This window comes from Lontra canadensis, unplaced genomic scaffold (genome assembly GCF_010015895.1).
Source record: "Lontra canadensis isolate GAN:19392208 unplaced genomic scaffold, GSC_riverotter_1.0 scaffold97, whole genome shotgun sequence".
Classification (NCBI taxonomy): Eukaryota; Metazoa; Chordata; class Mammalia; order Carnivora; family Mustelidae; genus Lontra; species Lontra canadensis.
Genome location: NW_022631091.1, coordinates 2,638,041 through 2,651,179, shown reverse-complemented (window position 1 = coordinate 2,651,179; position 13,139 = coordinate 2,638,041). Strand labels below are relative to the sequence as shown.

Here is a 13,139-nt window from a genome sequence, read left to right as displayed (position 1 = left end):
GAGCACATCCTGTGTCTTCACTTTTGTTCAGAAACTGCACTTTGCTATAGAACGAGAGACTTCAGGCTGCGCATTTCTGGGCAGTTGCGGCATTTCTCAGGTGTGCGAAATCAGTGTTCCGTCTTTATGAAGTTTTCTGGGCCAAGTTTCAAACACCCCGAGCTCAGCACCCAGCTGAGCCTAAAAAGCCAAGTGGTGGGGGGCGTTGATTACCTTACAGTTGGGGTTCTCTTTGGGCACCTTTTTTTTTCTTTCTCAGTTAAATGAAAAAGTACATGTTCTTTGTTTTTTCTTGTTGTTGTTGTTGTTTGGTTACAATAAAATTCCAAAATACTGCCTTTAGACCTACAGAGAGGAGAACCTGTCCGCCTTGTGAGTGGAAGTAAAGGAAAGGAGAATTGCCAAACAATTGTTGAGATGCATGTAAGTCATTCTCAAAAATGATCAAAAGCCCCAGGCAAACGGCCGGGTGACATTTTGTCAGGAACACACCAGGTCCTCACACGTGGCAGGTCGTAATGTGGAGGGACAGGCATTCACGCTGGCATTTTTTTTTTTTTTTTTTAGAGCCAGTGAGTTTATACCCACTCTTTTTCTTTTTTTTAAAGATTTTATTTATTTGACAGATCACAAGTAGGCAGAGAGGCAGGCAGAGAGAGAGGAGGAAGCAGGCTTCCTGCTGAGCAGAGAGCCCGATGCGGGGCTCGATCCCAGGACTCTGGGATCATGACCTGAGCTGAAGGCAGAGGCTTTAACCCACTGAGCTACCCAGGCGCCCAACACGCTGGCATTTTTATCGCGTTTGCTGTGTTGCATTTTACACCCCCCCAACCCTCCAGTCTCCCCCAAACATGCACCGGAAAGCCCCCCACAAGCCCAGACGACCAGTGGGCTGGGAGCACTCATTACGTTGGTAGTTGAGCCCCATAAGGGGCCACAACCCTGTCCTTCTGCAATTGGAATGGAGAGTCAACAGTTTTATTGAACATCCAAGCGAGGAGCTCTGCCCAGCTGCCAGAAAGGGGACGCAGAACCCGGGTTTCTCCTCCATGACAAACACCTATTAAGCTGTCAGCATAAACTCTTCCCTTACAACCTCTGACATCACCCTCGGGGCAGGCAGACACAGAACAGCAATTGCTGAATTGCACATGAAAATCATAGTTTTATTGTCTATACAACTGAAGGTTTTGCTCGGACTCCTGCTTCTGTCCGAGCCATATAAAGAAGCAATTCTTCTCGGAGAACAAATAAGCACAGTACACTATTGTAATCTAAGAAACAGGCACTATTTATGCGTTGGAAAGCCTTGCTCTCAATAGGGCTAACGGTCCAATGGTCCAGAAGCCACTATTTTAGCAGCTGGAGAAGAGAAAGCTGTAGAAGTCACCAGGAATGAGATGCCGAAAGCAGCAGAGTGGGCTGCGGGTGCGGGGCCGGGAGGGGGGCCCGCCTGCTAGTTGAGCACGCAGGACTCGTAGGTGGGGACCATGTACTTGATGTTGATGAAGGCGTCCTCCCCGCCGTAGCGCTCGAAGGCCTCCAGCGTCTCCTGGATCAGGTCACCGATGTTCTCCCGCTTCTGCTGGCTGTAGTCGATGCCGTCTCCGGAGTTCACTGGTTCAAACACACAAAGAGCCCCGTTATTGCACCGTTTTCTCCAAGACACCCTACACACCCGTCTAGGCATTTTCTCCAAACACTTGTGAGGGGACGCAAGCACGTCACATTTTCTAGGTGGTCCTGGGGAGTTCTAGGAGTGTTAACCAGCAGCTCTGCGAGCATGCAAAGCCCCAGACTGCGGCCGAAGCAAAGTCCTCTGAACTAAGGGAACAGCAGACTAACCCCAAGTGGGATGATCACAGGCACACGACACACCGCAGATCTCAGGGCTGACCGTGACTCTTTGTCTTGGACTCTTTGTCTCTTGGACCCTGAGTTCTTCAAAGTCCCAGAAATGAACACTCTCCTCAGTTAGGGGTTTGCTTTTGAATGGATACGCTTGGGAAGGAGAGGCTGAGCCCACCCCCATGTCTTTGGTGCTGTTGTATCTGTCTCTCCTCCAAGCGTGCAGTCATCTGCAGTGATTTTCATCACCCAGGTGTGGGGGCTGGGGGGGCAGCTAGGAGGAAACTGCCTTTCCTGCTGGAGCTATCAGATGGTTTCCCAGGGACCAGTCAAGGCCGGGCCTTGCATAACCTTGAAGGGCCCTCTGCAGCTCCCCCCCAGCTTCTACGCGGGAAGGGGTTCCCGGGATGGGCCTTCAGCGGCCTCGGGAGCCTGGGTGGGCAAACTCCATCTCAAACCATTTGGAGGAGAAGTACCTGATTGCACCCAACCTGTACGAAGTCTGCAGGAATTACGCAGGGGTGAGGGAGTCTAACTAGAACGGAGACCCTTGGCTTCCATCCAGAGGGTGGAGATCCCGTGAGGGTTCCCCCAGTAGCTCTCTCTGACACACAGTCATGATGCACTTTGCACACCTTTCCAGGGGCTTCGACCGCCCTGTGCTTCCAGGAAGTGGGGCACGGTCACGCCGCTGCCCAGTTGCTGACGTCACCCCGTCTTATCTCTGCTGAAGTGACCACCCCGGACCCGCTCAGGCCGGAGCTGCAGATAAAAGTCCTCATTCTATCCGCATTTCAAGTATGGCTCCAAAATGTTGATTTTGCTTGAATGTGAAAATTATAGAGGGAAAAATGGTTTTTCAAACTTTTCTCCTCAGTTATTTTGGACATGTACAAAAGGACTGAGCAATGGTTCAGACCAGTATTAAAAGGAACAAGTGCAGCCCCATACAGCAGAGATAAGCAGCTCTTTTGCTTGATTTTTCCAGAAACCCATTAGAGAAATATCACTGTCTTCTACAGCATAAGGAAAAGGAATCACTTTCCTGGTTAGTTTCTTTCGGTGGGGGTGAAGGCAGGCAAAAATATTACTACTTTTCAGAAAGTGAGATTATGAGTCATAAAGCTATGGTATATATCAATTTTTCATAACAAATGGCCTTATAATGCAAAACCATTGTCATTAGGTGGGGTTTTCTTTTCTTTTCTTTTCTTTTCTTTTCTTTCTTTCTTTCTTTTTTTTTTTTTTAAGAGAGAGTGAGAGTGCAGGCACATGAGACAGAGCGTGAAGCAGGGGACGGACAGAGGAAGAGAGAAAGAGAATCTTAAGCAGGTACCATGCCCAGCACAGAGCCTGATGCAGGGCTCGATCTTATGACCCTGAGATCATGACCTGAGCCAAAACTGAGAGTCAGCCGGTTAGAAAACTGAGCCACCAGGCGCCTCAGTTAGATGGGCTCCTCTTGCTCATGATGCAAGCACTTCTGTGACCACATGGAAAGCTCAGTTGAAATGAGTTTGATGTACAGAGTAGTTGATCATCCTAAAGAACGAAACACGAGTTACTGTAGAATAAGCAAGAGATAAGATGTTTGAAGAAATATTTTTACCTTATTGTTTTTGAGCAAAAGATAAACTTTTTAGAAAACAAAAATGTAGACAAACGCACAGAGTAATAGGCTTATTTTTTTCCTCTAGATCCACGTGGTGGTGGGAGGAGAGAGTCCTTACAGTCAGAAGTGCCCATTAGGGAGGACAACGTGGTATTAATCTATTTGGGGGAACTTTCCAAAAGAGAAAGTCTTTAGGTTGAATTAAGAGAGGAGGACGCGTGCCCGCAGGTGTGTATGTGTGTGTGTCAGAGGGGGTCATTGATATTTGTTACAGGTGTCAAGAAAAGATCTTAAGAAAGAAAGTCCAAAAGAAGGCAGGGCAAGAGAGTCAGAAAAAGGGGCAGGAGGGACAGAGACAGATCACGTGTGACAAGCGCGATGGATATCTTAGAAGGTATCTGTTAGGAACAGCTTCTGCTTCCCAAGATTCCAATTGGAATGGGCAAGCGTGTCCAGCAGGGGTCTTTGACTGATCTTTCTGTGCCTCTTTTTCCAAGATGGCATTCCTGATAGACTCCTCCTGGTCATGAAAGACGTGGACTTAGAGGGAAGGTGGCATGAGCTTTGCTTGCACAGGACAGCCAAGCCCATTAGCGCAAACACTTAGAGGGCACATGGCAAATGTCATCGGTGATGGCACTGAGTGGTGACAGCCTCGATCTCGTTCTTTATGGCAAAGATACGTAAATTAATCACTAATAAATGGCATCTTTTGTTGGCATATTAGTCAAAAGGTCAAGAACTGAATAGATCACGGGACACATATTTTCCTGATGGAGGCAGAGGGGGCTGGAAAGTCTGCACACAATGGAAAGCTTAACACACCCTGTTTTTCCCACTGACTTCCAGAAGGCTACAGTGACAAGCAACACTTTATTTCAATAATAACCTATTCTTGCTTTTTAAAAAATATTTAACTGTAGGAGTAAGTAAACTATGTAGCTTTTTTGTTTCTCAACAGCGTATAAACCCGATGATAAAAGAGAACAGAACAGAAGTTGCTTATTCAAAAAGTGAGTTGGAGTTGGCATATTTTGTGGTTGGCAGAATGTATATCACTGGGGCAGAAGAAAAGACCAAAAAGGAACACTTCCCTTATTTGGCATGCTTTAGCGATGACAGGGCACAATTTAGCCTCCAACCATGCTGAGAGGCAGGTGAGCGATGGGCTCTCTGTTTCCAAGTGGTTATATTGCCATTTCTTTGAGAATCTGAGCTGGAGCTCACCATTTCCAACACGCACGATGTGGTCAGAAGGTTCACTTATAAGAATAGGGCACTTAAAAAAAAAAATCCAGATGGTTATTTACAATCATCGGTTCTGATTAGAACGATGACATTTCAATTCAGGAAGCTAGGAATCTGTTTTATGTCCAGCAGCTGGAAAGATACATAGACGATGGAAAAGATATGTTTTATTTATAACCAAGCAAATAGGGACTGTAAGAGAGGTTTAAGCCAGACTGCTTTTCTAGAGGGTAACAGGAGAGCAGGGCAGCGCAAGGGCTGTGGTAATCCTGTTAGAGATTCTTCGTGCAAGAGGTGCACAGGTAGCGGTTGTAAGCGGCGCCTGTTTAGTGCCCTCACAAATGCATTGGTTGTTCTGTATGCTGAAATGGTCGATGATGTAGGCAATAGGTTTTTATCACCTTCCTATATACCCCTCTTTAAACTGCCCTGATCTAGATGCTTCCTCTTCCAGGCGCCCTATTGGTCAGAACCGGGATGTATGGATCCCAGTCTTGCTTCTGGCACCAGCCTGCTCCTGGCGATGAACTCCATGTCTCTGAGACGTGACTATGAGTCACACCTCGCCACCCAGGGCCACCTCAAAGGGATGCTACATGAGACACATCTGCATTTCACACAAATATCTGTGTGTGGTGGGCAAGGGCCAGCAACAGATACATATCACGTAGGATTTGGGTGAGATAGTCTCTTAGCACTTTTGCGATTTTTTAAACCATGTAGAAGCTGCATTCTTTTCCTTCAGTTAATGTGATTACAGGAAGGGAGGAAAAAGGCAGGAGAAGCAAAGCCAGAAAAAAGGGGACACTTTCAGCAGCTAGAGCAAGGGCTTCCCACGTCAGCGTTGCAGTTGGCGGTGGCAGAATTTTTTGGTCCCACTGAGGGTGGCTTTGGCCCCGGCCCTGCCAGGAGCCGTTACGATGGGAGGCCCTCTGTAGACCAGGCACTCTGCTGGGCACTGCGGGGTAATGAGATCCAGGAAAATCAGGGCTTATCACCTTCCTGAGGAACCTCTGAGCGCCCTCTTGCAGAACGCTCTGATCACACACACCCACCATGGAAGGAAATACAGGCTCATGCGCCCTCGCCTCACCGACCCTCAGGGCCACGGGCATCCCCCTTGCTGCTCGGCTTGTCTCGGTGACCTGTGTCCCGAGAGCACCTTCATCTGTGTGTTTCCAGCAGGTGCCCCAGACTTCTTTCTCAGACACGTGGACGGACACATCAAGGCTCAAGCAGTTACATTCACATTTGGATTTTTCTGACTTGAACGTTTTTCGGTAAATACTCTTAAATGTTAAATGTGTAGATACTCTCACGGGAGCGGTACTACACAAAGGTGTTATTTGGAAGGGAAAGCACTATTTAAGGCATCAGAAATATAAAACTTGTAACTGCCTACCTGGGGTGGCTTATTCCACGTGCCTGAACTATTACGTGAACCAACAGATGAAATCATTTTTAAACTCAGCCTGTACTTTCTGGGTGTGACTAAGAAGATGGACAGGCCCAATTTCCAGAAGGGAAATGCTTCTGTGGGTTTGGGGGATGTCCTGGCTGGAGTGGTCCTTGCTCCCCGGAGGGCAGAGCGGGACCCCCCACCCCTGTGGGAAAGATCTAAGTGCTTTTAAAAGCCAACGAACCACACACTCGGAGAGAAAATGCCGACTTGGGAAACTCGGTTACAAAGCACCTGCATGGGTCTAGATACAATGAGGGGTTCAAATGCTGTCCAGGCTCTGGTCACCTGATGCTCACTACTGACTTTAAAAGCTGCGACCTTATGATGTTAGCTCCCCATGCTCGGCAACCACAGTGGCTCATGTCGGCTCCCCCGTGTACAACAGCACCTTGAACAACAGGGGAAATAGCCCATTTCTCAGATGAAAAGACGGTTCACCCGACAGAGCTGCATTCACAGCACCCATGGACAGCACCGGACAGTGAGCCAGGCAGACCCATGCTCACAGTGTACCTCGAGCGAAACTGCAGCCATAAAACCAGGGCTTTGAAAGGAATTGCTCCTGACCCATCATGGTTTGGCTATACCCTCTTCTGGCCTCCCGTGGTTCCTCTGGCCATTTGTGTGTGGGGTCTCATGCGTTGTGAAGTGTGGTCACTTTGCAGACACGGTATTTGAACGTGTATCCAGACCAAGTCCAGCCCGAAGCGGTCCTCAGTATAAGAGCATCCTTTGATGTAAAATGACTTACAGACAGCACATATGTTGCACCGTTTCCCCAGGTGAAGTGGTTGGCGAGCTTGAGTGGGTAGCAAGGACTCTGGTCCTGTGGTATGTGACCCAATGGGGCTGGCTGACATCCCCAAAGCAACAGAGTGAAATTAAAAAAAAAAAAAAAAAAAAAAAAAAAAAAAGAGTGCTACCAGAAGAAACCAAAGCGTTTCTTTCTGGACCAGAAAAGGCACTTTTTGGTTTCTCAATGCTGTGCTAAACTATTTCAAGCACTCTAAAGACCTGCAGTGAGTTCTACTTGTCAGAACCTGTAACTTCTGACAGCTTTGGTCAGAGCTAAAGCTGCATTCCTTCCGGGCTGCGTGTCAGTGATGTCATCGCTGTGGAGAAAGAAAGTGAGCCCTTGGGGCCTGGGTTCAGGTCTTGGCAGGGATGTGCAGGTGGGACCTACCGCAAATATTATTATTATTATTATTGTTATTACAAGATCCTTCTTGATCACAGATTTTCTGTTGGATGATTCTGAACAAATTTTTCCTTTGGGTGTCATGGATTTAGCAGTTACAAGCTTGAGATGACCCAAGCAGGGATTCCCCGGGCGCACTTAACTGGTGTTTAAGCAGATGTCAGCTTCGGTAGAATAAAACTAACATTTTCCAAAAGATAACTCTTATCATTAAAAAAGAGATGTCATTGAAATTATATCTCATAATATTGATGAAATGGTTTTTCTAAAGCATTTTGAATTTTTTCTTTTTAATTTAAGAAAGGAGGAAAAGAGAAACAGAAGATATATTTTACTTTTTAAGAAATGTTTACTTTCAAGAGCCAGCTTAAATTGTCAATACTTGTTTTGCCAGAAATATCCCTTTATTTGGGGTTAGCTTGGACCCAACTGACTCTAGAGAAATTGTTCCTTGTTTTGGAATCAAAGGGTTTTCTCCCGTTAAGTTTGGAAAAGTAGAGTGGAAACAATCGTGAATTCCAATCTGATCCTTTAGAGATGAGGGAATAGAGGAGAAAGTGAAGAGGGAAAGAAAATCCTATAACACAACTCATTTTTCTACACTGAAGAGAAGGACACTTTGGGGGAGATGTTTTGAGGGTTAACTGCTTTTAGAATCCTAAGCCAATGCTTCTTTTGTTTTCTTTCTTAGCTTTGCTGTGGTACTTGGAGGGGACTGATCTTTTTTTTCCTTCACCATAACACATGTCACCCCGTTCAGAATTCCAGGTGTTTCCACGTTTGGCTTAAGCTTAGTCACCGCTTCCTCATTGACTTCTTATCTTCTTAGAAAGTAACGGTTTTCAACATACCCCGAAGTATGACTGTACAATAGATATTTCCAAAGTCTTAGTTCATGGGGGGTGTGAATGAAAGTTGCAATGCTTTTGCAACCAATAACTTATAATAACCATAGCATTTGGCATGCTGGAGATGCCCAAGGCCTTAAATACTTCAAATCTTCTCAGATCTTGTTGACGGTAATGAAATTCACAAGATTTCTTTCCTCTGAAGATAAAAGCTTTGAAGCAAGACCTCGATTCCCAGCTGGATGTCTCTCTCTCTTCCTCTCTTTTTGACACAGGGGCTGGGTGGCTAAAGCAAGAGTCTACTAAGCCAACACGGTTTCAAAAGCTCAAGGAAGGGTTTTCATCTTCTGAATGGGGCCACCGATCACTTGTGAAATTGAAGATATCATGGATCTTGGCCCAATTGTCTATTAAATATTAAAATTCCCCTTCAGAGAGACAATGAAAATTTCTAAACAATCGCTATCCGCTAACTGCAAATTAGATTTATTTCTCTATAAATATTAACAATGATGACATTAGAATGTACTGGCGTAGTAAAAATAACATTGGATGTCAAGGCGAATGACTTGTAATACAGTTTTTCAACAACTTAGTAGCTTCAGTGTTCAATAACTTACTAGATGTCTCACTATGGACAGGTTGCTTAATTCCCCTGAATCTCAGTTCCCTCCCCTGTACAAAGAAGGGACTGAACTTCGGGTGATCTTTGGTTGCTACCATCCTAACATTATGTTTTATAAGATCACAATATAACTTTGGAACATGCTTTTTGGAAATGGTGGTTCTTCAAGAGATGCATTGTATTTCAACTGAAAAGTTGATAAAGCAAATGTATAATTCTACAAAGTAATTTGCAAATCTCCAAGCATCAAACTCAGCTTTCAGATCAAATTCTAAGAAAACCTGAAAGGCCTAATGGTTATATAATTTGGAAGCAAAAGCACTATTTCAGGCAGAAAGAAATAAAACACTGTCAAAAAGTCAAATTACTTGTTGACACGCTGTGAAAAATTATTCCACTCTGCTATTTCAATAAGTCTATATAGATTCTGACTTCTTAAAATAAAGGCCAAATGTGGATTTTTAACGTATTCAATTGATAGTGATCTGGTCAAGGTTACAAAAAAGCAAGTTAGGTCCATCTCTGAATAATGAACATTTTAATCTGGAAGCTATACTGAAAAAAGTAGGGGGGTTGACTAATTTATCTCTCTACAGGATAATTGTAACAATAGGTTTAGTGGCCATTGAATTTAACTGGATTCAAGCTTTTGAAGTGAAAGCGCATCTCTCTTCTTGTTGGCTCACAGCATTTAACGAGCGGACTGCGTCTAAAAGGGGCAGAGAGTTCTCTGTCCAGTTCTGTCCTGAATCTATTTCTTGCTGGCCTATCCCGCGGTGGCGTCATGATAATAACAGCAAAGCAAACGTAGCGTCACTTAAAACAAAGACTAGCCCAGCGAGCTGGCTACTGTTGCTGGCATCCCTCCCTAGACAAGCAAAGTCCGCTTAGGGAAGTGAAATAGGTCAACAGAGCAACGGAAACCGTGGGTGATCGAGAAACCGCGGCAGGTGTCCCTGAAGTGCAACAAGAAAGGTGATAGAAGATCCAGAAAGAGAGACGTCAGCATCCTCTGTCAACACAGGGAAGGCGCAAGGCAGCAGAAACTCCGCCTTTCTAGCTGTAGAAGAATTTCAAGCCCGTAGAGGAGGAATGCCATTGGGGGAGAGGGTCTAGGGGAATCAGTGCGGGGGGGTGGGCAGATATTGGACCTGTGCCATCCACACATTCGTGCTTCACAGGGCAGCACCCTGCTCATCTTAGCCTCCTTTTCACGACACGGACTATTATGCTATCTTTATTTCATCAGAAGTGCTTGAAATAATGACATCCTTCACAGGGTGTGCAGAAAGACAACAATCAGGGCTGGCCGATTTGAAGGGCTTTTTTATTTTTTCAGTGCCATACAATATGTGAGTAATAGAGGGAAATTCTAGGATTAATTTCACATTCCATACCCCCATCGTTAGGAGCATTTGTGATTTACTGGTTTTCCCTGCTCTTTGAAAGTAAAGCATTTCTATAACACCTTTTGTAAGCCAAAGTGGCATAAATCGAAGAAGCATTTACCTTTGATTTATATGGAAGAATTATCGAGTGTTCCTAGACCCCCAAAATAACCTCTCTTAGGGCGCCTGGGTGGCTAAGTCAGTTAAACGTCTTTCTTCGGCTCAGGTCGTGATCTCAGGGTCCAGGGATCCAGCCCCTCACTGGGCTCCCTGCTCAGCTTTAAAAACAAAAAAAGCCAACCCAAAGCCACAGAAGTTGGGGAAATTATGGAACAAAGTGCAAGGTCCCCATCGTCCCTGAAGTGTTCCTTCAGCACACTGTTTCGTGGGACTCTGGAATAGTCATTAATGGAATCCAGTGCTGTGTGGAGGTTCTCAAATGGGCCCACGAGGTGAGTGCTGACTCCATTAGCCTTGCAAGCCCCGAGTCTTAGCGCCCTCTTTGACTCCTCCCTTTGCTGTATTCAGCTGGTGATGTGTGGTGCGAGGTGGGTCTGTGCCATAAACCCGGGCCACCCTGGGTTGTAACTAGTCCTCTATTCTGTCCTCCCATCTTCGTGGCCCCCCCTTCCTTGCTTACGTAGCCTGCAGATTAACTTCCTAAGGGCGTCCTCTCCTGACCACAGGCAACATCTGTGCCCACATGGTGTTCTCTGTCAAATTCAAGTTCCCAGTCTTCGGAGCTCTCTGGACTCTGCGCTTCCTCACGAGGTCAGTCTCCTACTTTGCTCCTTCCCACCAAGACCTCCTGCTCCACGCACACCCGATTTCTTCTTAATCCAAAGTGAGCAATTTTCATTTCTGCCTTTGAAATTCCCCATAACAGTACGCTGCCTTCTCCTTCTTGGTAAGCACGACCTTACCCTTTCCAAGGCTCGCTCTGACTGACTTCCTCTGTGAAGCTGACTCCAAGTCATCTCCCCTTCTTTTGAATTCCTAGGGCTACAGCCGGCAATCCATTCATGTTCCTTGTTTCCATGTCACTCTGGAACCCCTAGGAAGTGTTTGATGCTTACTTAGTCTTCCTACATTTTACCACCTCTTGAAGGGTAGGATCATACTACTTACAGTGTGAACCTTGTTCATGGGCATCAAATGCAACCTGAACGTATGTAAAGGGAAGGTATGAATGAATAAATTACTACTTTGTGGGTTTACCCAAGCCAGATTCAACATAAGCAAATTCCGTTCTAAATAAACTATATGCCAAATGGAGTGCCAACCATTTGCCTAATGTTTATTCTTGTCCACTATGTACACGCTTGTGAGTTCCTATCCATGAAAATAGCATTTATGTGAATTTGGACAAGTCTGAGCAAATGTGTTTAGGTGCATGGAGGGTGTCTGTAGTTAGGTAGCTTCATCTGTTTCCCAAAGTCTTCCTGGGTCTAAAGTGGGATTTACCTGGGTCCCCCTCAAATTTGAGAAGATAAGACTTTTTTTTTTTTCCAAAATGAAAAATCAGATTATTCCATTCACTTTTTTAGCAACATTTGTTCCAAGATGAAGAAAATGCCAACTTTTTAGAGTGTTTTCATTTAATATCTAAATTTTGTTTAATATAATTTCTTATATGTCCACAGAGTAATTTCTAACCAGCCCCAGAGATTACCAAATACATGATTTTAATTGGAAAAGAAATATTGATTGCTGCTTTCAGGAGTGAGGCAAACCTATTGGAAATAATTTTACTACTTTTAGACTGATACTAAAAATTTTTTAAAGTGAGCCAAAATGACAGCTGTTATTATGGTTTTCCATTAGCAGGAAGCATTAATGATACAACCCACTTTCAGCTCTAATTTTTTTTTTTAATTGAGGCACAAAAATGAAAAGAGAAATTTCAAATCTCTACCAAACGTTACCCACAGACGCAATAAACTATGGGGAGCTATAGTCCCCAAATTATCTTTGTTGGAACTTTCATCTACGTAATGAGTTCGGACCTCAAGCCTGTGCAGGACCACGTTGGACATCGGCAGCATGACAAAGTTTGGTTAGAACGTTTTAAGGAACCGCCTGCACAGTGGGCAGGGAGGCACAAAGTAAAAGGCCCCCATGGCCTTGATGTATTTTTTGTCCTACTGCAGAAAATAATTAAGGAGATCAACTCACTAATGATGCTTACAGAGAAAACACACCTCGATCAGATGTTTTCCTGCTGATCTGGGGTTTATCTCGGCTTGCCTTAACTATCTCCTCCTTGGAAGTTCTGAAATGAATTATCGGGCGCAAAATTCAAGTAGATCTCCAAGCCATTAGCTGGAAATTTTACAGAGTGGGAATGTTTCTCATCAAATGAGCTCGACTAATGCAAAAATAATATATTAAATGAACAGATCGGAGCAGTCTCCGGGGCTGAGCAGACCGCGTGGCTGCGGCAAGCGACAGCGTGGAAACCGTCAAGCCTTTTACGGGTGTCTCGGTTTAAAGTAACCTTGCAATATCTTCCAAAGCTCTGACTATCAACTTTTATCAGCCTCTGCACTGGCGAGTGAAATGTGGCAAGAGACACCCACTTTGCCACCAAGCGTGCTGGCGCAGAACGTCATCTGAAAATACTGGCGCTTGCCTAACAAAATTCTTACAAATGTTTAAGGTTTTGCTCAAGTCCAATCAAAGTAGTTTAAAAACATTTACCTAAATTGTGTGTGGGGTGTGGGAACGAAGATGTGGCCATTTAGTCTGGCGTGGCGGCAGCGCCGGGTTTGTGTGAGAAGTGAAACCAAAGCTTGCTGGAAACGCCGGTCGGCCAAATACGCTGACTTCTGGTACTTTCGAACGAGGAATGTGTATTTGCCTGCGTTACGTTTTTACCGTTGGAAGATGCCTCCGCTTAGGGCACACAAA

General features: G+C 45.1%; 1 protein-coding gene across 2 annotated transcripts in view; it reads right to left on the bottom strand.

The window, feature by feature from the left end:
• Positions 1-1,273: 1,273 nt before the first annotated feature.
• Positions 1,274-13,139, bottom strand: part of PACRG (parkin coregulated) — a 496,713-nt gene continuing 484,847 nt past the window's right edge. For both annotated transcript variants that reach the window (XM_032837252.1, XM_032837251.1), the window contains one exon: positions 1,274-1,617. In XM_032837252.1, coding sequence (XP_032693143.1) covers positions 1,457-1,617 — 161 coding nt within the window. In that variant the 3' untranslated portion in view covers positions 1,274-1,456. The remainder of the gene's footprint in view (positions 1,618-13,139) is intronic.